This window comes from Gracilinanus agilis, chromosome 1 (assembly GCF_016433145.1).
Source record: "Gracilinanus agilis isolate LMUSP501 chromosome 1, AgileGrace, whole genome shotgun sequence".
In the NCBI taxonomy this organism is placed as follows: Eukaryota; Metazoa; Chordata; class Mammalia; order Didelphimorphia; family Didelphidae; genus Gracilinanus; species Gracilinanus agilis.
Genome location: NC_058130.1, coordinates 192,532,164 through 192,552,874, shown reverse-complemented (window position 1 = coordinate 192,552,874; position 20,711 = coordinate 192,532,164). Strand labels below are relative to the sequence as shown.

Sequence of the window (20,711 nt, the reverse complement as noted above, 5' to 3'; positions counted from 1 at the left end):
ACTCATCTTCCTGAGTTCAAATCTGGCCAGAGACACTAGCTGTGTGCTGCCAGGCAAATCACTTAATATCGTTGGCCTCAGTTTCTTCATCTGTAAAATGACCTGGAGAAGGAAATAGCAAACAGCTCCACTGTCTTAGCCACGAAAACCCCCATATGGGGTCGAGAAGAGTCAGACACAACTGGAAAATAACTGAACCACGAAATCTTGGGATCAGAGATTTTGATCTAGGCGTGACCTTAGACACCATCTAGCCCAACTTCTTTTTACAGATGGCCTAAAGGGATAAACATAACTTGCTCAAGGTTACAAAGGTTAGAAGTAGCAGGCGTAGGATTTAAGCTCAGTTCTTCCAATCCTAAATCCATATATATATATATATATATATATATATATATATATATATATATATATATATACCCCTTTATACGAAAATGGTGGTATAGAGCACTAGTTAGAGTCAAAGGCCTCAGTTGGAACCCTTAGTGTGACCTTGGACAAATGACTTAACCTCTCTTAGGCTCAGTTTCTTTATCCATAAAATAAGAGAGTTGGATTAGATCACGTCTAGGCCTCTAATTCTAAACTTATAACTCTAGGAGATAGTTATATTCCAACTTGAAGAAACTTCCCATACAGGCTGGCCTGAGGGTCAGCTCAGAACCTCATGGGTGGCTGCTAATTTTTCCCTTTTTTCTTCCCATCTCCTTTATCTTTGCTAGTGCCCCCAATAAAGATTTCTAGAAGACAATTTGGATAAACATAAAAAACAGTATGTTCATTAACCCGGATCCTAGCAGAGTTCACAGTTCCTTGAAAATGTTACTTAAATTATCTGTTTCTATCTCTCCATCTTCTCTTTTCTCCTCTGTACCTTCCTCCACCCCCTCGGAGTCAACAAATATTGATTAATTAATGACCTTCTATATGCTGAGAATAGGAGGATCAAAACAGAAATAGTGTTACCCTCAAGAAGCTTACATTCTACTAGGGATTCTTTACAATAGATATTTTGTTTGCATGAATAAAGAAAACAAAAGTAAAAAAGTAATTTCAGGATGAGGAGAGCTATATCCGAAAGCAGGCCAAGGATTCCTTTTAGTTTACTTGATCCAGGAAAAATATTGTAGTCATCTGACTGAATGTTTCTGACCAAGATCTGAAGAGAGTTGTTTAAATACCACTGGTTGTGCTGCTTTAACTAGGAGTCAAAGACCTCAGAGAATAGGGCTCTCTTCAGCCCTTGGCCCCAGATTTGGGACATTCACTTCATTTTTCATTTATTTTTATTATAGATATATTTTATATGTTATATTGTGTATTTATTTTTAAATGTATTTTAAATTATTTTAACATAATTTAATTACTTATTTTTATTATTTAGTATCAGTTCTAAGACAAAAGAGAGGCAAGGGCTAGGCAGTCAAGGTTAAGTGACTTGCACAGGGTCACACAGCTAGGAAGTGTCCGAGGTTAGGGCTGGTATCCACGGTGCCACCTTGCTGCCCCTAGTTCATTTTAAAGCAGACCCTCAGTCAGTGTCTGCCAAAGATCCCAGACCTTTTGGCTTTCATTCATAACAAAGGTGACCTCCACCAAATTCCTGAGGAGGGAGGAACACCTAGCGCCTTGTTTACAGCTGGTGTACAATAAATGTTTGATGATTCCAATTGCTATCTTCCCCCTTGCTATCTAGAAAATAGCTTGAGGACCTATTACAAGATCTGGGTTCAAATTCTACCTCTGATGCTTACTACTTGTGTGACCTTGAGAAGTCACTGACTTTCCCTGCACTTTAATTTTCTCATCTGTAAAGCGAGGAGTTGGAGGGTGTCTCGGAGGGCCCTTATAGCCTTTGACCTGTGATTCTTTGACTTTCTGATCCTCTGTCTCTTATGCTAGCCCGCAGAAGTGTGGTAGGATGGTCTCCCATTTCTGTAGTTTTATCAGGTAGCACTATGATGGCTCAGAGAAATAACTGACGCTGGCCAGAGCTGATCATAGCTAATTCCTAGCCTTTTGCAATTGTGACGTAGAGCTCCCTGAATTCCTTTAGGAAAGAAATAAAAGTTTACATTAGTGAAATAGAGCTAGAGACTGCAGGCAGATGTCAGGCTGCAGAGGGAAATGATTGGCCAGCCACTGCAAGGTAACATTTACCTGGAGGATTTCTGCTTTCCCTTCTAAGTGTCAGGTTTGAAGCAAAAGCGTAGCTGATTGTGTAACCTGCTTGCAGAGCATAAATAAGGGCTGGTGGTTTGTACAAGGGCTGGGTTTGGTGCTGCGCCCCACATGCCAAAGACAGATTACCAAAAAAGGGGGAGAGGGCCAGCATCTGCTCCATCTGTAGCTCTCTCCTGGCTGCCCCATCCCCATGCCCCATGGAGGGTGGGGGTGCCCTTTGGTGTGGGGGTGCTCGGGAGGCCTTGGCAGCCCGGCTCCAGTAGCTCAGCGCAGGAGGGAGGTCAGAATGGGTGGGGAGAAGGGAAAAGGGGGAGGTTCTGAGGCAAGGGTGCGGGCTGTCTAACCCTGACCATGACTGGCAGCTCCATACTACTTTCACTTAACCCTTCATCCACCATGGCAAGGACAAAGTGCTGCCTAAATTATTCAATGATGCCATTTTCCTTGATGGTCTTTTCAAAATATATGTAGAAAGAAAGAAAGCACAACTCTTGGGGGTCTTCAGAAAGTAGGAGAGGGAGAGGTAGGTGTTGATCAAAGTAATAACATGCTACAATGGATAAACCACTAAATTTCAAGTCACCAGCCCTTAGTTTGAGTTTCAGCTCTTTCACTACTTGGGTGATCTTGGGATTGTCCTCAGTTTTGCATTTGTAAAATGAGGGGCCTGGACTTAAAAAATGGATAATGGGTATCCTTAAGAAATGGGGGGATTCCCTGTTCTTTTAGCCCTTCAAGCCCAAATAGGCTGGACAATCACTTGTGGGGTATGTGAAGATAGGATTCCTTTGATCAATAGGTTGGACTGGTTGGCCCCTAGATGATGTCAGAGGTCCCTTCCCAATTTATATCCATGATCCTGTATAGGAATTAAAGGCTTGCTCTCATCCACCCTTTAAGTATAATGATATATTATCTTGTAACACCTGTCAGTTCAGATATAGAAGAATAGAATCTGAGTAAAATAGATTTTTGACCTCTAAAATGATTGTTCCTCAGATTTACATTTTAGCCTAAACACCATAATTATATTTCAAGAACTAAATTATTCCACGATATCTGTGGGAAATTCCCAGATAGAAAGTTTCAGGGATAATCACATATTTTGAGAAAGGAGTAAACCAAAGGGTCTTCCTGAGCAATTTCATGGTGGAGAAGGGGCTTGAATGGGCAGAATATTTCCTAGTGTTAAAATTTTACACCAGTATCTACTTTCAAGAGTCCTTAAAAACAACCTGGCAGGCCTTGGAGTGATCTTGTTTTCTAAACCATCAATTTGATTACTTGGTACTTTACAGTTATTAGCATTCTGTATGGAATAAGCTCCATGGCCAGTAATCATTACTTCCAGCTCTTTGGTTTTTCCTTCATCTACTCTCACCGAGGAGAGAAAAAAAAAAAAAAAACAATTCTAAATTTCATCCCACGTTTGCCACAACCCTTCTCTCTCCATGTAAGGCCCAACCCACCCTTGTCTAATGTTTCCCTAGCAAGCCTATCAAATGAGATAATGTTAGTAAAAAGCCTGGCCAACAGAAAGCTGCCCAGTCGTGAGTATTCCATTCTAACTCCTGCTGGGACAGATTTTGAGACCATAAATCCTTGCTGGGTTGGCCACTGTGAAAGGGGCATTTTCTAGCACTGTGGGCCACAAGCCCAAAAATGTGACAAAAAGGGAAAAGAGCAAGACCTCCTAAACAAACTCCCCATTCTCAAGCTTCAGACAACTGCCCTGATCTCTTGTTTGAAACTTCATTGCTATCTCAGGGCTAAGATTTTACTTTGGCTATTCTCTCCCTACTTTTGTGGTGATAGGCTGGTAGAGAGTCCCTAGAATTTGGGGTTGGATGGGATTTTGATAGCCATCTCGTTTATGCCCCTGCCTTCATGGGGGAAGAAAGGCCTACCCAGACAGATGGAAATCCATTCTTTGGGTAAAGATACTCCTGAGGAGCAGATTCCAGAGGGCCTGAAATAGCCCTGTCCAGGCTTTAACACCCTCCTGGCCTTGGACCACCTCCGGTCAGCTGGGTGAAACGGTGATCGTTCAGCTGGCTGAGCTGAAGTTCAGCAGGAGGCTGCCTCCCTAGGCCTGCTGGCCCCTGACCTCTGGCTATCTGGACACTCTTTCTGCCATCCTTTGGCAAACCTCACAGGAGCAACCACCTTTTTTTTTCTGACTCCACCCTTCCTGAGGGCCTTTATTACATCAGAATGTCCTTAATGCCATTTGACTGATGAAGGCAAAGAGAGTCCATTAGGATGCCATTTTAAGCAAATCTTTTTTTATGTTTATGTTTAATGCTGGCCTCAACCTTTCCCTCCAGCAAATCACTGGAGCAAACGAGAAATTGGTGCATTCTGACCTTCAGAGTTGGCGTTTCCCACAGAGAGAACACATAAGGAGAGAGAGAGAGAGAGGGAGGGAAAGAAAGAGACATATATTTTTCATGCCTCCAGTAGTGAAAGCCAGTTATTTCCATTTGCAAGTCAAGTGTTTGCATGTAGCATGTGACCAGGAGTCCTTTTTCCTAAGCTTAGTGATAAGACTTATCTGAAATCTTATGTGGCATGTGGGGAAGGGGAACTCGAGAATTAGGATCTGAGATTGGAGGTCTAAGGATATTGGATGCTATCCAATTTCCAGCATACCCAGGTGATAGCTGCTGAGTCCAGCCGGTCACTATCCATCCACGATTAACCAGCCTTTCCATTTCTGGATGAAACTGAGGATTACAGGACATTTGGATGACACAATGGAATTTGTCTCTGAATAACCAAACTAAACCTTTATGGTGATTGAGAAAGTAAATATATGTGTGTGTGTGTGTGTGTGTGTGTGTGTGTGTGTGTGTGTGTGTATACATATATATATGTGTGTGTATATATATATATATATATATTCCAAAGCAATTTTAAGAATGACCTATAAAAAATGGTAGGAGCAGTATTTCAACTTTACAGAAGAATAAGTGAAATCTAAAATGTGGGCCATCTTGTTTTATGTTAAGGCAAGTTTGAGCAAATGTTAATCTAGGTCCTGCCTTCTCCACCTCTGCCTTATACAGGCAGTCCCCTGGGAGAGAGAGTTTCTGCCAAGTGTGCCAGTGAGGCAGAAAAGGCCAGAATGGATGCAGAAATTCAGTAGAAGAACTCCCTTGCCAAATCTGGCTTCTTAGGAATGAATCCCATGGCAGATACTAGCTGTGTGATGCTGGGCAAGTAACTTAACTTCTCTGGGTCTCAGTGTCCTCATTTATAAAATGTGGGGGTTGGACTAGATAGTCTCTAAGTCCCTTTCCAACTCTAAATCTATAATCCCATAATAACTGGATGCCTCAGTTTTCTCATCTATAAGATGAAGGATTTGGACTCAATGACTTTTAAGGTTCATTCTAACTTTAAATCTTAGAATCTGAAAAAAAGTGGAAAGACTATTACAGAAGAGGTTGGGTGGGGGTAGAGCCTAATTTTAAAGTAGACCCTGACCTAACTTGTTGACACCTTTTTAAAATGAGTGGCTCTTTGTAGAAAGCTTCTTTCTGCTGCCCATTGACCACTTTACTTCCTCATATTTGAATTAAGATTTCACATATTCCAGCCATAACTTTCAGACAATTCTGATAACAGACTTTGAAAAATGCTTTTTCTCGAGGGGCAGCTGGGTGGCTCAGTGGATGGAGAGCCAGACCTAGAGATGGGAGATCCTAGGTACAAATCTGGCTTCAGCCACTTCCCAGCTGGCTGACCCTGGCCAAGTCACTTGACCCTTATAGCCTAGCCTTTACCACTCTTCTGCTTTGGATCCAATATACAGTATTGATTCTAAGACAGAAAATAAGAATTTATTGGGCAGGAACATGGGATCTGGAGTCAAAAAGGACTTGGGAGTCCACATCTGTCTGTGCCTTTGCCTCTTTTTCTTTCCGTGACCCATTTAATTTTGGGTGGGCTTAGTGTGCTCTGTAAAATAAGAAAATCAGACTAGATGACTTCAGAATTTCTTCCTAATGCCAAATCTATGACCTTGTGACCTGGGATGCTTGAGAGACCTTGGACTAAACAAGGGGCTTGCTGTAGATTTGTTTTTGAGCAATTGAAGCATCTGTAGTTTTTCCCAGGAGTCTCAGGGCTGGGCATTATAGGGATCCAGGTTGGATTATCTGGGCTTCCTGCCAGTGGGGATGGACCCCACCCCTCTCTCCCAAGGCCCAGTTGGATCTAGTCCCAAAGTCAGACAATCATTTCTCTGTTGCGGCTCTCGAAACACGGGCTGCGGTTGTGATTGAAGAAGCTTGGTCCAGAGTAATCTTGCAACTGCAGGCCTTGCCCACTCCTATCCTACCTTTTCCTTAGCCACTGAGTCATGCCTTCTCCTTTGAGCCAGATCAAAAGACATCTCCTTTCATCCAAAGAGAAACCCAATCGTGTCTCCATAGATCACTTAGGTCTACAGAGTATAGACCAAGTAGTGAAACAGTTTGGGGTAAAATAGAACTTCCTTCTGCTCTTTGTTCTTCCTTGCTTTGGATAGAGGGAGATGTATGGAAGGGACTCAAGGGAAGGAGGCATAGAAGGATGGAAAGAATGCTGGATTTGGGTTTGAGCCCTCGCTGTGACATGTCTCTGGACAGGTGAAGTCACCTCTCTGAGGCCGTTTCATCATCTGATAAATTGGGGCATTTGACTAGATGAGTCCTATGGTCTCTTCCAAAGCCAACATTCTGCCATGATTAGAATTGCGTGCCCTAAGATCAAGAAAAAAATGTTTTAGTAGAAAAAGTAACCCATAGGTCATTTTAGAGCTATGTTTTGGGGAACCTTTCAAAATACAGTTTCTAAGACAAGAGTCTTGATTTAGTTACTTCCCTGATCTCAATTTCAGATTAAAAAAAATTTCCTAGAGAGATGGATATAAATATCTCTTGTTAATGTGAACATTTGTTATTCTATATGTTAATATAGAATATTACAGAATAATATACTACACAAAGTCAGATTATTTATTTAGCAGTTTATATTGGAGTTTAGGAGGCAACTAACTGCACTGAATACAACCATAGCACCAGAATCATCTTAGGAGGAAAAAAAAAGAGCCTACACCTAAAAATAACTCCTAAAAACTCATGCAGAGAAATGGCTCAATACCCTGCACTGACACTATTGTGGGGCATTATGTTTTTGAGACCACTGTTTGCTTGTGTGTTTTAACATCAGTAATAAAGGGAGGAGGGCGTGCCGAACAGCCTTGTTTTTCTTCTTATGGCCAGTCCTGTTTCCCACTCTCTGACCTTAGCTGTGGATGCGTGTCTGGTGAAAGTCACTCTCGTCTCATCAGAGGAGAGCTTGGGTCCTATTTCTGTGCTCATGGCACGTCCTCCATTGTGCCACAGCGTAGGCTAAGGGTGCTGGGGGGCAGGGCCTCTCCGAGAGATTCTTCTCGCTGCTGAGGAGATTTGATCCTCGTAAACACCCTTGGGTCAGGTGTCCTCCTCCCACCTTCTACTCAAGAGGGAAAAGCCTAGAAGAAGTTTCAATAAGATGCTCACAATGAAGTTTGGGCTGTTTGGTGTGGTGGCACTAAATGCCAGGCCATTGAATGGGGTGATCCAGACTCTTTGGCATGTTCTGATGGGTAGAATGCTTCTGCCCTTATTACCCATTAGGGGCCTTGGAAAAGTCTTTTATCCTCTCTGGCCCACAGTCTCCTCACCTTTAAATGAGAAGGTTGGACTGGCCCTTTCAATTCTAACTTTGTGATCTTATGAACTTTCTGATCCCATTCTTTCATCTTTTAAGAGCCATTTGGCAGTTCTGGAGGAGAACTAGAACTCTAGCTTTCATTGCTTCTAAGCCACCATCTTGGCTCTGCCAGAACTAGAACTCCAAAGAGAAATTGAATGGTTCAAAAATCTCCTCAATCCATATGGGGTCGAGGCTCTATGACAGCAGTAAAGAAAAGAGACCTTTAGCCCCAACATCTCAAGGATCTTCTATCACTTTCTGTCATGTCTGACTCTTCCTGACCCCATTTGGGGTTTTGGGGGCAAAGATACTGGAGTAGTTTGCCATTTCCTTCTTCAGCTCATTTTGCAAGTGAGGAAAATGAGGCAAACAGTAGAGAAAGTAGTCTTGGGTATATCTTAGGGATGTTGACCTTCTACCAGCCAGGGCTGTCTCTTTATATCAGAATTGCTGATGAATTGTGATCCCTTGTTGAAAGTTGGTGGCACTGCTTGGGTAAAGCATGCATGTACCCAAGGGAAGTTTCAAGTGATAGGCTCACCTCCTTCCCCCCTGTAAGAGTTAAATTAACATCTAGTACTTCAAGTATTATTTTTTTAAAGTCTATTATCTGACAAAATAGAACCACGTGACTTTTTTTCTCCCTGCTCAAAAATCCCCGCTCCACCAAAGCCGCAACAGGAAGGAGAGTGAGAGAAAGAACTCCACACAATTTATATCCTGTCTACATCACCACCTCGTGACAGGAAGTGAGTGGAGTGCTGGGAATTGTAGTTTTGCTGGGGATCATAGTTTTTAGGGTAACAGATTCAAATTACACAATTCCACCATCCAGGAGAGGCTTTGAACCTTCCCTCCAACACATACTGCCTGATTTATCATACCTATAGGTTGGCAAATATATACCAATATACTGGCATTTGTACCAATATCAAATATTGAAGTTATTTACATATATACACTATATTATAATGTTATATGGTATTATACATACTTTATACACATATTTTTTGGGTTGTTGTAAAGAACTGGAATGGGAATTCTCTCAACTAATGCAGGTGGGCAATGAACTGTAACTTAAGTATTAGATAGTTAACCCTGGATTGTAAGTAAGACTGTAAACGGCATATCCAAGGGACCATAGAAAAAAATCTTATCCAACCACCTCATGCCTTTATAGTAATATTAAAAAATGCCTCCTCAGACATCTGCCTCTTTGCCTATCCCTAGTCAAGGCTCTTGTCTATGGTCTTGAGAAGCTTAAGTTTTATGTTAGAGGAAAGGGAAGTAGATCTCTGAGTGGAAAAAAGTTGGAAAACTATTAATGTAGGGTCCTTTTAGCCCTGTCTACAAGTGCTTAATAAATGCTTTTCCCATCTGTCCATCAAACTCAAAAGTCTTTTTTTTAAAACCCTTACCTTCTGTCTTAGAATCAATACTGTGTATCAGTTCTAAGGCAGAAGAGCAGTAAGGGCAAGGCAATGGGGATTAAGTGGTTTGCCCAGGGTCACACAGCTGGGAAGTGTCTAAGGCCAGATTTGAACCTAGGACCCCTGGACCTGGCTCTCAGTCCACTCAGCCACCCAGCTGCCTTCAACTACACACTTGTAAGGTTAATCTGTATCATTAACATTTTCTCCATCACTTAAGTCTAGAAACCAACAAAGCAATAAATCAAGCCCCAATTTGCAATTTTGATGATTTCCAAGGTAAATGGTCACACAGAAAATATCTAGAGGGCTTACCAGCAGGCTCCACCCCTGGGTCTATGACTCAAAAAAGATTTAAGAACCTTGGACCCTTGTAGCTGAAAAATCCATATTTCATTGTCTCTGTGTTTCTTAACTATGGTCTCTTGCTGTGTTTTGAGATAGCATGAAGTAAAAGGATGCAGAAGTGGGCGTCTGATGACCTAGGTTCTTATTCTAACATTGCCACCAACTGTTGGATGTTGGGCAAGTCACTTCTGTCTCTGACACTGTCTCAGGGTCCTCATCTGTAAAAGAAGGAGCTTTTACTAGATGCTTTTGGAAGTCTCTTGGGCAAGTTTCTGAGATCATTTGTAAAATGAAGGGGTTGGATTAAATGAATTCATGGTTCAATAGGAAGAGTGCTAGACTCTCTTATTCTTGGAATCAAAGTTCAAATCCCAGCTCTGCCACTTAATATCTACATGACTCTGGGCAAGTCATTTAATCTCTATGCAACTTGGTTTCTTCATCTGTAAAAATGAGTGGAGTTGAATAAAAAAATGAAGACATTATGGTACAATGGAAAGAGCATAACCTCTCTGGGCCTCAGTTTCATTTCTGAAGAGGAGGGTATTGGGCTAGTTGGCCTCTGAGGTTCCTTCTAGGTCTCTCTATAGTCTTTTTAGCTCTGAATTCTGTGACCACGACTTAGTTTTGTCATTTTTTCATCTCATGATATGAAGAAACTTTATATTTTTTGCTTGAAAAGTAAGGCTTAGCTTCTTGTAGCAGGGGTTCTTTATTTTCTTTCTCCCTCCCTCCTTCCTCCCTTTCTCTCTCTTTCTCTTCCTCCCTCCCTTCCTTCCTTCCTTCCTTCCTTCCTTCTTCCTTCCTTCCTTCCTTCCTTCCTTTCTTCCTTTCTTTCTTTCTTTCTTTCTTTCTTTCTTTCTTTCTTCCTTCTCTTTCTCCTTTCCTCTCTTCCTCTTTCTCTGTCTCTCTTTCTTCCTTTCTCTCTGTCTCTGTCTCTGTCTCTGTCTCTGTCTCTGTCTCTGTCTTTCTTTCTCCTTGCATAGATGGATTATGTGATTTTTTCCCAAGGTCACAAGAAAGAATTAGCTTTGGAATTCAAGTAGTGACTAAGTGCTTTTTTCTCAGAGGAAAACAAAGTAGTAGTGGGGAGAGGGAGGTCCTATAAATAATAAACAGAGGATAAGGTTATAAAGTTACAGAATTCCTAACTGTTAAGCTTTGTCAGATTTGCAAATATGTGGGGAGTTTAGCCCAGCCTCATCACAGTCCCTCCTTCCCTTTCCCTTTCTTCAGATCTTACTGGGGCTGGCTGGTTATATCCCTCAGGGCTGGATGTTAGCTCTACTCCTATCTTTCTTAATGCTGATTTGGTTGGGGATAGGCAGCTTGGTTCTTCTGGGTCTTTTGCCAGAATCTAAAAGGTTATTTACTACTACTGGTAAGACTTAGTCCTTTACTTCTCTGGGCTTTAGCTTCTTTATTTATAAAAACAGAGGTTTGTACAAAGTGCTATCTAAGGTCCGTGGGGCAAGTAATTTAATTTCCCTAAGCCTCAGTTTCCTCATTCATAAAATAAAGGGATTGAATTTTTGGTTTTGTTGAGTCCTTCCAGTCCTGTCTGACTCTTGGTGACTTCATTTGGGATTTTCTTGGCAAAGATACTGGAGTGGCTGGCCCTCTTCTTGTCTGGCTCATTTGACAGATGAGGAAATTGAGGCAAACAAGGTTAAGTGATTTGTCCACTGTCTTGTTGCATAGCTAATGTCTGAGGCTAGATTTGAACTCAGGTCTTTACTGGCCTCCAGTCCCCAGGCTGTATCCACTGGGCCACCTAGCTGCCCCAGCTATGATGGAGTTTTTGTTGTTGTTGTTTGTTTTAAAGCCTTTACCTTTTGTCTTAGAATCAAATAAGGGGTAGGCAATTAGGGTTAAGTGACTTGCCCAGGGTCACACAGCTAGGAAGTGTCTGAGGCCAGCTTTGAACTCATCTCTAGGCCTGGCACTCTATCCATTGTGCTACCTAGCCACCCTGGTATAATATTTTAATCTGTCCTCTTGGGCCTCATTGGTTCACCAAAAGTAAACTAACTAGCCAGCAGCATCTTCCCCTACTAACAAAATGCCTTCTGCTAGTGACCTCCAGCCTGAGACTCTTGTCTAGGCCGCCACCATGGTTTCCAGGAACTCTAGAGTTAAGACCCTCTGCAGCCCCTTCGCAGGGCTTCCACCATAGACGGAGCCTCTCGGGGCAGATTCTGGGCCTCCGGTCGCCCTCCCAGCCCACTCCCTCAGGAATGCCCTCATTCAGAGGCCTTCTAACTCCTGTCAGTTGCGAGTGAGGAGTCAATGCCCGCTGCGTGCCAGGCACCGTGCTGGGCACGAGGGATGCAGAAACAGAGTGAGAGGACGGCCACCATGAAGGCCAGGCTTGTTCCCAAGACTCCGTAGCGACTCATGCTCCATTCCCAAGGAAAGTAGCTTGCCAGGGTCCACGTCCACCATTAGGCACATCCATAAACTGGCGCCATGGGGCAAGTCTGAGGCGACGGCTCCAGTTACGGGATGTTGCCTTGCTAGAAACGGGGGGCCGGCACCTAGACACCCCAATCCCTGCACTTCCCAGCCTGGCGCACGGGGAGAGCCCTGGCTCCGGATGCCCATCCCTAGGTGACTTAGGGCAAGAAAGAGCCTCCTGGCCTCAGTTTTCCTTAGCTGAAAACGAGAGCTGGACTAGATGGTCTCCGGGGGTCCTTCCAGTGGTAGCTCTGTCATCCTCATTAAAGATGAGCTTTATGTGTTGTCTGGTTGCCTTACTAAATCTTCATGTTATAGAGAAGAAAACTAAGCCACAAAGAGGATTAAATTATTGAACAAGATTGAAGGATAAAATGGAATACTGGCATTCAGACGGTGTTGTTTTGTTTTGTTTTGAAGCATGTTAAACTATATCATCCTTCTATAAACTTCTGTGTGTATAACTATACTTCTAGAAAAGAGGAGGGTTTGGGGTTTCCTGATAATATTGAAAATTAGCAGGAGTGGAAATGACTTCTTTAGCAAAGAAATAAGTATGTTTTCTATTCTTGAAGCTTTTTGAATTTGTTTTTTTGCCATGAACTGGAAGATTTTTAAATTTGGGAAGGGAAAAGTGACTACTTGAATTTTGTATCTGTAAGTAATTATTATTGCCTTTACATCAGGAAGGATTTCAGTTGTTCACAGATTACAGTATTTCTGTATTCTCAGATCCACAAGCTGTCTTAATGGCTTAGGGCACCTCGGAAGTTATTTGTAAAGGAGCGGCCCCAGAAACAAGAACTTTGTTGTTTTTGTGCTTCTCTGAGACTTGCTTGCTCCTTTCTTTTTTTTCCCCCTTTTGCACCATTTCTGAATAAGCGCTCTCCATGGCCACTCAGGTTGGAGAGGGTTTCTCTTTTGCAAGTAGAAATAAACAAGGAAAAGGAAGGAGTGGATAGGAGAAGAGGAAATTAGAGGTACTAAATCCAGGAAAGGTGACTTTATAACTCAAGTCCAAACCCATTCAGCCGTATCAAGGTGGAAGATAACTGAAGTGCGCAGGTAGATATATTAGAAAGACCAAGACAGACACAGACAGAGATTTAGCAAGAGACAGACAGACACAATGAATGAGTGGACATTTATTAAGCATTTATTGTGTGCCAGACATTTTGCTAATTACTAGGGATACAAATACAAGCAAGACAGTCACTGCCCTTGAAAAGCTGACATTAGCATGGAGGAAGACAACATGTAAAGGGGATCTGGAAAGGATGGGGGGGAGGGGGCAGGCACTAATGTGGAATGGAATCAGGGAAGCTTGGGCCCCAGCAAACTAAGGCAAAAGCATGTTGTTTGTGAGAACAAACCCTAAAATCTGAAATAATTTTAGAAAAAAATTTTAGGTCATTTGGTAGAGGAGAGCAAGCCAGAAAGAAGGTATGGCTCCCTTCTCTAGACTCTGGGAAGTTTATATTATATAGGATTTAGACGAGGGGACCTGCACACATTGTCCAGAAGGCAACTTGAAAACAAGGTAGATTGAGATGGTTATCAGAAAATGAAAATATTCAATAAAATTTGGGTGAAGCAAAAACACATGGGGAACCCATAACAGGAGCTTAGGTGGATGTAAAACAAGACCTGTTTGTGGAGACCCAAAATAAGTATGTTTGGGGTGAATCCAGAACCTGGGGAAACCTAAAATTCTTTGGCATTCCTGAAGAGTTACTAAAGTCAGAAAACAACTTCTAATCACATAAAATCAGATTTAAACAATATAATGATAAATAATAATACACACCAACCTATCAGAGTTGAGGAGCCCAGGGATAGAGTCCAGGTTACCTAATAGGGAGGAAGTAGAGGAGATGATCCTAGACAAGGAGATGTGGCATGGAAGTGGGACTAAGGGGGAGAGGTTGGGAAGTATTTCAGGTAAAAAGTCAATACTTCAGGGATTCATGCATGATTTCACTAATGTGGGTCCATAATCCCCAATGCTGATCTCAATTCCTCCACCTCTCAGTGGCCTCCCCAAAATCATTACACTCATTAGGCAGAATTGTGCAGCAGAAAGAACACAAGATTTGGAGTTGGAGAACTTGGATTTACATCCTTCCTTTGTCACTTAAATTCTTCAGGCCTCGGTTTCCTCATATGAAAAATGAGGTGTTTGAACTAGTTAACCTTGAAGCAACTTTCTGGCTACAAATCTATGACTTATTATAAACAAATTTAAGTGGGCTGGTATTGCTGGAGCCATACTGGAAAATTTTCTATATTGGTAGACCCTCCAAGCCTTCAAATTCTGCTTTTGTAGACTTAAAAAACAAGGCTCCCCTCCCTACATTAATGGGAGTATTGGACAGAAATAGATTTCATTACTATATGGAGCTCTCCCAGTAAGAAAATTCCTTCTGCCAATGTAGATGAGCACCAACTGTGCAGGTTTTACCCTTATAGAAAGTTCCCCAAGGCACTCAGGTGACAAATAAGTCAGGGACAGGATTTTAAGGTCTTCCTGTTTCCAAGGACAGTGTTCACCCTACTGTCTCTTTAGTAGACTTTAGTGAAAGAGTTGTTTCTCTACAAAAGATGAACTTATACTTTAGAAAATAAATGTTCAGATGGCCCATGTGCCCATTTGGGAAGATTTTAAGGAGCATCTCTGCAGCGTCTATTTGGATCTCCCCTGCAGTGCATTTGTGGTTGCTTTTCAGCAATCAGTAAACACTGGGTCTTTCAAAAGAAAGTCATATTCCTACAAATCTGCCAGAAACAATAATTCTTGACAGAAAATGATGTCTGCTTGTATTCAAAGAAGTGTCAAACATTCTGAGATCTCAGTGGTTAAATTTTTCAGAAGAATACTTCTAGAGAATAGAGCAGAAGCATTAGATCTTTTCTTCTTCCTACCTTGGCCAAAGTTAGTTCTTTTTTTGGATTGGAGGAGGGAAAATTGAGGAGAAAGAAAGAGGTGGGGAATGAAGTGAAGGTATGGAGAGATAATTTCTGAAATAGTCTTGCCCTCCCTGACTCTGGAATGGATTGCAGTTGGCTAAGCCCAAAGACGGCATAAGTATAAAAATTAGAGACAAGCCTGCTAAATTTTTTCTATGAGTTTGTCTAACATTAAGACATTCCCTATAACTAAACATCAAGATTTCATTTCAGGACTTTGACCAAGAAGAATAAGCTTAATTTGGAATTCAGTCAGCCAGTCACCAGGTAAAGTCATTTCTCTTAAAAAAAAAAAATGGTGTTTTATTTGAGGAAAAGTTATCCAGAAAAAGAATTCCTCTTCCAGTTTGTTTGAATTTACTAAGGGCAAATCTGACCTAAAGACAAAGGAGTTCCCTGGGAGATAGATAACTGGGGAGAAAAAAAAAGCCAATCCTGTACTTTGGTAGAGCCAATGACTTTATGAAGTTGTTTTTTTTTTCTTTATTCTGCTCAGTGTTTGTCAGAGAATTTCAATTCAATATGGAAATGGAAGGAGAACAGCTTATGAACAGTGAAAGTTCAGAGGGCCTGTTAGGTTATCTAATAATGTTTTCTGTAAAATGAGTTTGCTGTGTTTATAGAATCTGGGTGCATTGTCTTGGTAATGACAGACATAAACCATTGTTGATGGATGTATTCAACTTTTCTCAAAAAGAAAAGTTCTGATTCTGATGTAAATTACCTTAGAATACTTAGAACAGAAGACAATATAAGCTGCTTTAACAGTTTCTTTGGTGTATGATTGTTCTCTTAAAGAAAATGATGCTTTCAGTGCTAAGTGTTGAATGTTCTCCTTTAGAGCTCTTCTGAGGGTGAGAAGACTTGGGGTTCTAGTCCTGGCTCTGATTCTAATTGACTTCTTTTAAACCCTTACCTTTCATCTTAGAACCAATACTGTATTATTGGTTGCAAGGCAGAAGACTAGCAAGGGGCTAGGCAACCAGGGTTGAGTAACTTGCCCAGAGTCACACTTCTAGGGAGTGACTGAGGTCAGATTTGAACTCAGGACTTCTGGTCTCTAAAGCTTGGCTCTCAGGCCATTGAGCTACCTAGTTGCCCCCGTAAATGACTTATAACATTAAGTAAATGGTTGGATTTCTCTAGACCTCAGTTTCCTCATCTGTATAATGAAAGCATTGGACTAAATGTTCTCCAAGGTCCCTTCCCAAGTGCAAATACTAGTCTGTGACTCTTTGAAGATGCCCTGACCTCCTATCCTTTTGAAGTTCTCCAGGCCTAAAACACAAGTTCACTTATAGGTAATCACATGCCAGGTTTCTTTTTAAAGCATGTTAATTATATAATAGGATGCACAAACTTCTTTCATTCTAATTTAGAGAAACAGAGAGGCCTGGCCTTGAAGAGGAAAGGGGACATTTGCTAGTTTAAGTGCGGGCCTCAGAACTATTCTTTCTGGGGGTGCCAGAAGGAATAAACGTTCAATACTGTTTTCTTTAGGGTGTCTCTTGGGAATTGAGGATTTGGTTTGGTTGGTTGGTTTTTTCCAGCGAACTGAAAATGAGTTTTGTGCCGGCAAGGTGAGGAGGTGATTCTTTCCCAAAGAAACTTAGCAGAAGATGCTGGTGCCTTCGTGGCTCTGTGGTGTCTGCTCCGCCATATGCTTGTAGCACACAGGAGATGGCGCACTGGCAGTGGCTGGTGGAGAAGCCATAGAATTTAGAAAAACAAACGAACGTGAAGTTACACCTATTAGGGATGCCATCCTGAAATGTTAAACAAAATTTCACAACTCGTTGATTGGCTCTTGACTGTAGGTCTTTATGGAATGCCCCTAAATGAAATGCCTTCACACATTTCTGATCCAATCATTTCAGACCCCTGTCTCTAGCTTGTGGGGGAATTCCTCATGGATATCACTACCGTCAAGCTGTCTTCCTAATAGAAGAAGTTTAAAATAATACGTCCTCCATAAATCACTGGTTTAGACTAGCATTGTTAAATGGTTTCTGTTTCTGCATGCTGAGAATTCTTGTCTTTGGTCTCAAGATAAAATTATACCAAGTGGAAAATGTCTCAGTAGCAATGCATGGACTCTGGAGTGGATTGGTCATGGGGCACCATTCAGCCCTTTGCTTGCCCTACATGGGCGGCATTGTGGACAGAACGAACTGGGCTTGATTCCTTTTAATTGGAGTACACAAGTATTTGTGGAGCATCTTTTATGTGCTCAGCATTTCTAGAGCCTACAGGAGAAGGGGGTGGTGTGTGGAGAAACAGAGAAGTATTTGGTCTAATCCCTCCCCTCAAAGAATGTACATATGCATTGAGCAATTGAGCATCTTTAAGCTCAAGATTTCTAAACTGGGTAAATACACAGTAGAGTGAAATCCACTGGAGTTTCCAAAAGATCTGAGCTATTTTAAACCTCGTTGCCATTATTGAGTTCTTCAAGGGCCCACAACTGTCTTTGTTTTTATATTTGTATTTCTAGCACTTAGTGTAGTATTTGGCATATGGTAAGAAACTAATAAATGCCTTTTCGTACATTCATTCATTCATTCATTCATTGTTCATTGATTCATTCATTGCGTTTGAATGTTCATATCCACCCTCTACCGTTATAGCGAGTCCTTGGTAAGCTGAACTCAGGACTCAGGGCTCTTACTGGCGTTTTTGGTTCAGAGTACCCTCCATGGCTGACTTGCAGCCATAGACAGATGTTCCATGTTGGCTGCAATAAGTCATTTATCACGCCCCAGCCTGGCCCATCTTTTAGCATGGACGAGAGCAAGCCAGCGGTAGAGTTCTTTACAGTTAATGTCTCTTAACAAAAAAATGGGAGAGGGGAGCGTGGAGCTAATTATAGCTGGCCCCTAAGGTGATAGAGTTGATTATTATTATTAATATTTATTATTATTATTATTATCCTTATTTCTGCATCTCATTGGCACAGGTTAGAGAATCTGAGGAAAAAGAATGAATAATTTTTGGATGACTCAGATGCACCACGCTGGACAGCTCCCAGCCTCTGTGAGTCTCTCTCTGGGCTCCAGGAAGGTGAGGATGGGAGTGAGAAAAATAGTCACTCCTTGCACCTACCAAAGGAGCCTCTAGGAAGTTCAGTGGAGAAGAAGGGTCTGTGTCTACAAATCTCCCATCAGCCACTCTTCTTAACCATGTTTGAAAAAGCACGAGGAATAGGCAGGCAGGTGGGAAGACGTCCCTCAGAAAAGGGGAGGGGGGAAGTCTTTGCTTTGGCCTCTTGGTCCCCTTGGGGGAGGAGGCTTTCTCAGTGTGTAGAGAGACACCGTCACCCCGCCAGGGCCAGGCTCTCATGGAGCTCTCTGCTGCTCCGATCACACCAGGGACGTTGTTTTTCATCCTGAACACCACGTATTTAAGAGAGTCCTGGACAAAGTAGAGTGTACCCAGAAGGCAGCCAGCCAAGGAAGGGTTTGGAAATTAAATTCGACAGGGAATAGTTGAAGGAAGCAGGGGTGTGGAGCCCAAGGTATAAACATTCCAGGGAAATATTTGAAGGGGTTGTCATGTGAAAGAGATTGAAATAGACCTTCCTCTGTGCTGCTTTAGGGGACAAAACTAGGACCCGCGGGCACAAGTTACAGCAAGGCAGATTTTGACTGAATAGAAGAACTTGCTAACAGTTGGGACAGGCTGCCCGTGGACGGAGTGCCCTAACAAGTGGTGTGTTCCCCATCCCTGGTCATTTCGCAGTCGCGAGGCAGAGACATGCCTAGCGGACAGCTTGGCGGTATGGCGGAGAGAGTGCTTGGTCTGGAGTCTGGAACACCTGAATTCTAGTCCAGTCTCAGGCACTTCCTATCTCTGTGACCTGGGAAATCACGGAACCTCTGCTTCAGGTTCCTTATCTATAAAATGGAGATAATACCTACTTCCCAGGGCCCTTGTAAGAATAAAAGTGATAGATTTGTAAAGAGCTTTACAAACCTTAAGGCACTTTATAAATGCTGACTATTATTAAATTGGAGGAAGGAGTCCTGCAATAGGCGGTAGGCTGGCCTAGATGACCCATAAGGTCTATTCCAACTTTAATATTCTGTGACTGTGAACTACAGTACAAGGCTACAATTTTAGATCCTTATTAGCTAAAAACAAACAAAACAAACAATATGAAGAAAAAAGAGTTCCTCTAATCCTCAAGATTTTGTGGAACCAGGGAAAAGTGCTAATTACCACTTCCATTTGCATTGAACATAATGACCCCCTGAAGAATTTATCAAGCTTCAGGATGCTAGAAAAAATTTAAAAAGGGATTTTCTGTGTAGCCTCAGTCAAGTAAGTGCTGAGCCTTAGTTTTCCCATCTGTAAAGTGGAGAGAATTATCATTGCCCGCCCTCCTTTGGAGTTGTTATGAAGTTCAGATGAGAGAATCACGTGAGAGCGCTTAGCAATTTGCAAAAAGCCCCTTACAATCAGTAAAATGCCATTTGACCATAAGGCACTTTCCCCAACTTAATGTTATTGATCATGGCATCAAGCACACATGGACTTACAGAAGGCAGCATGGTACGGAAGAGAAAATACTGACTCTGGGGTCAAAAGACCTGGATTTCATGAGCTGTCTCTGAGGCTTACTAACTTCATGACCTTGGGCAAGTCATTTAACCTCTGCCTCCATTTCCTCATCTGTAAAATGAGGGGACTGGACTAGAAGACCACTAAGGTCCCTTTTAGCTCTAGTTCTATGATCCTGTGACTTTAAAAATATTTTTTAAAAATTCATACTGTCTTGATTCCCTTCTCCTAGGTGAGCGACCCTTTCCTTGCACGTGGCCGGACTGCCTTAAAAAGTTCTCCCGCTCAGACGAGCTGACCCGCCACTACAGAACCCACACTGGCGAAAAGCAGTTCCGGTGTCCGCTGTGTGAAAAGCGCTTCATGAGGAGTGACCATCTGACCAAGCATGCCCGGCGTCACACTGAGTTCCACCCCAGTATGATCAAGCGATCTAAAAAGTCCCTTGCAAATCCTTTGTGAGGCCCTGGATGTACCAGGGGAGGTCAGGACAAAGCAAAAGACAGACAGAGAGAGAGAGAGAGAGAGAGAGAGAGAGAGAGAGAGAGAGAGAGAGAGAGAGAGAGAGACCCTCAGAGGCAAACAGACAAATGAAAAAAAACACACACAAGCGGCAGAGGTGGCCCACTTTTCAGCACAGGAAGGCAACTGCTGTACAGTCGACGTTCAGAGGTTTCTCTCCTTGCATTTTTTAAGCACATATACCTGAGGTTGCAGAGTCAACAGTCTTAAACCATCTCTGATGGAGGAGGGAGAGCAGATGCATCAGGGGGTGGGGGTAGGGGGGTGGGATGGAGAGGGTGGGCTTCGGGGAAAAGGGGTAATAATTTAAGGAATCAAACACTGGTGTACATATGTTTGACCGGGTGAGTCGACCTGTGGTGATCACATCGTGATTCCAAGGCCGTGATGCTCGCTATCTCTCGGAATTTTGTTTTTGTTTTCCTTTTATGATGTATACGCTGAGTGTGCTTCAATTTCCTTAGCAAAACCACTCTCTGAATCACGTTAATTTAGGAA

The 20,711-nt window shown here is 42.3% G+C and overlaps 1 protein-coding gene across 1 annotated transcript in view; it reads left to right on the top strand.

Moving 5' to 3' along the window:
* KLF9 (Kruppel like factor 9) overlaps positions 1-20,212 on the top strand; it is a 27,762-nt gene extending 7,550 nt beyond the window's left edge. Inside the window, exon 2 of the mRNA XM_044659438.1 lies at positions 19,924-20,212. Within this exon, the coding sequence (XP_044515373.1) occupies positions 19,924-20,153 (230 nt within the window). The 3' untranslated portion in view covers positions 20,154-20,212. The remainder of the gene's footprint in view (positions 1-19,923) is intronic.
* The last annotated feature ends 499 nt before the right edge of the window (positions 20,213-20,711 follow it).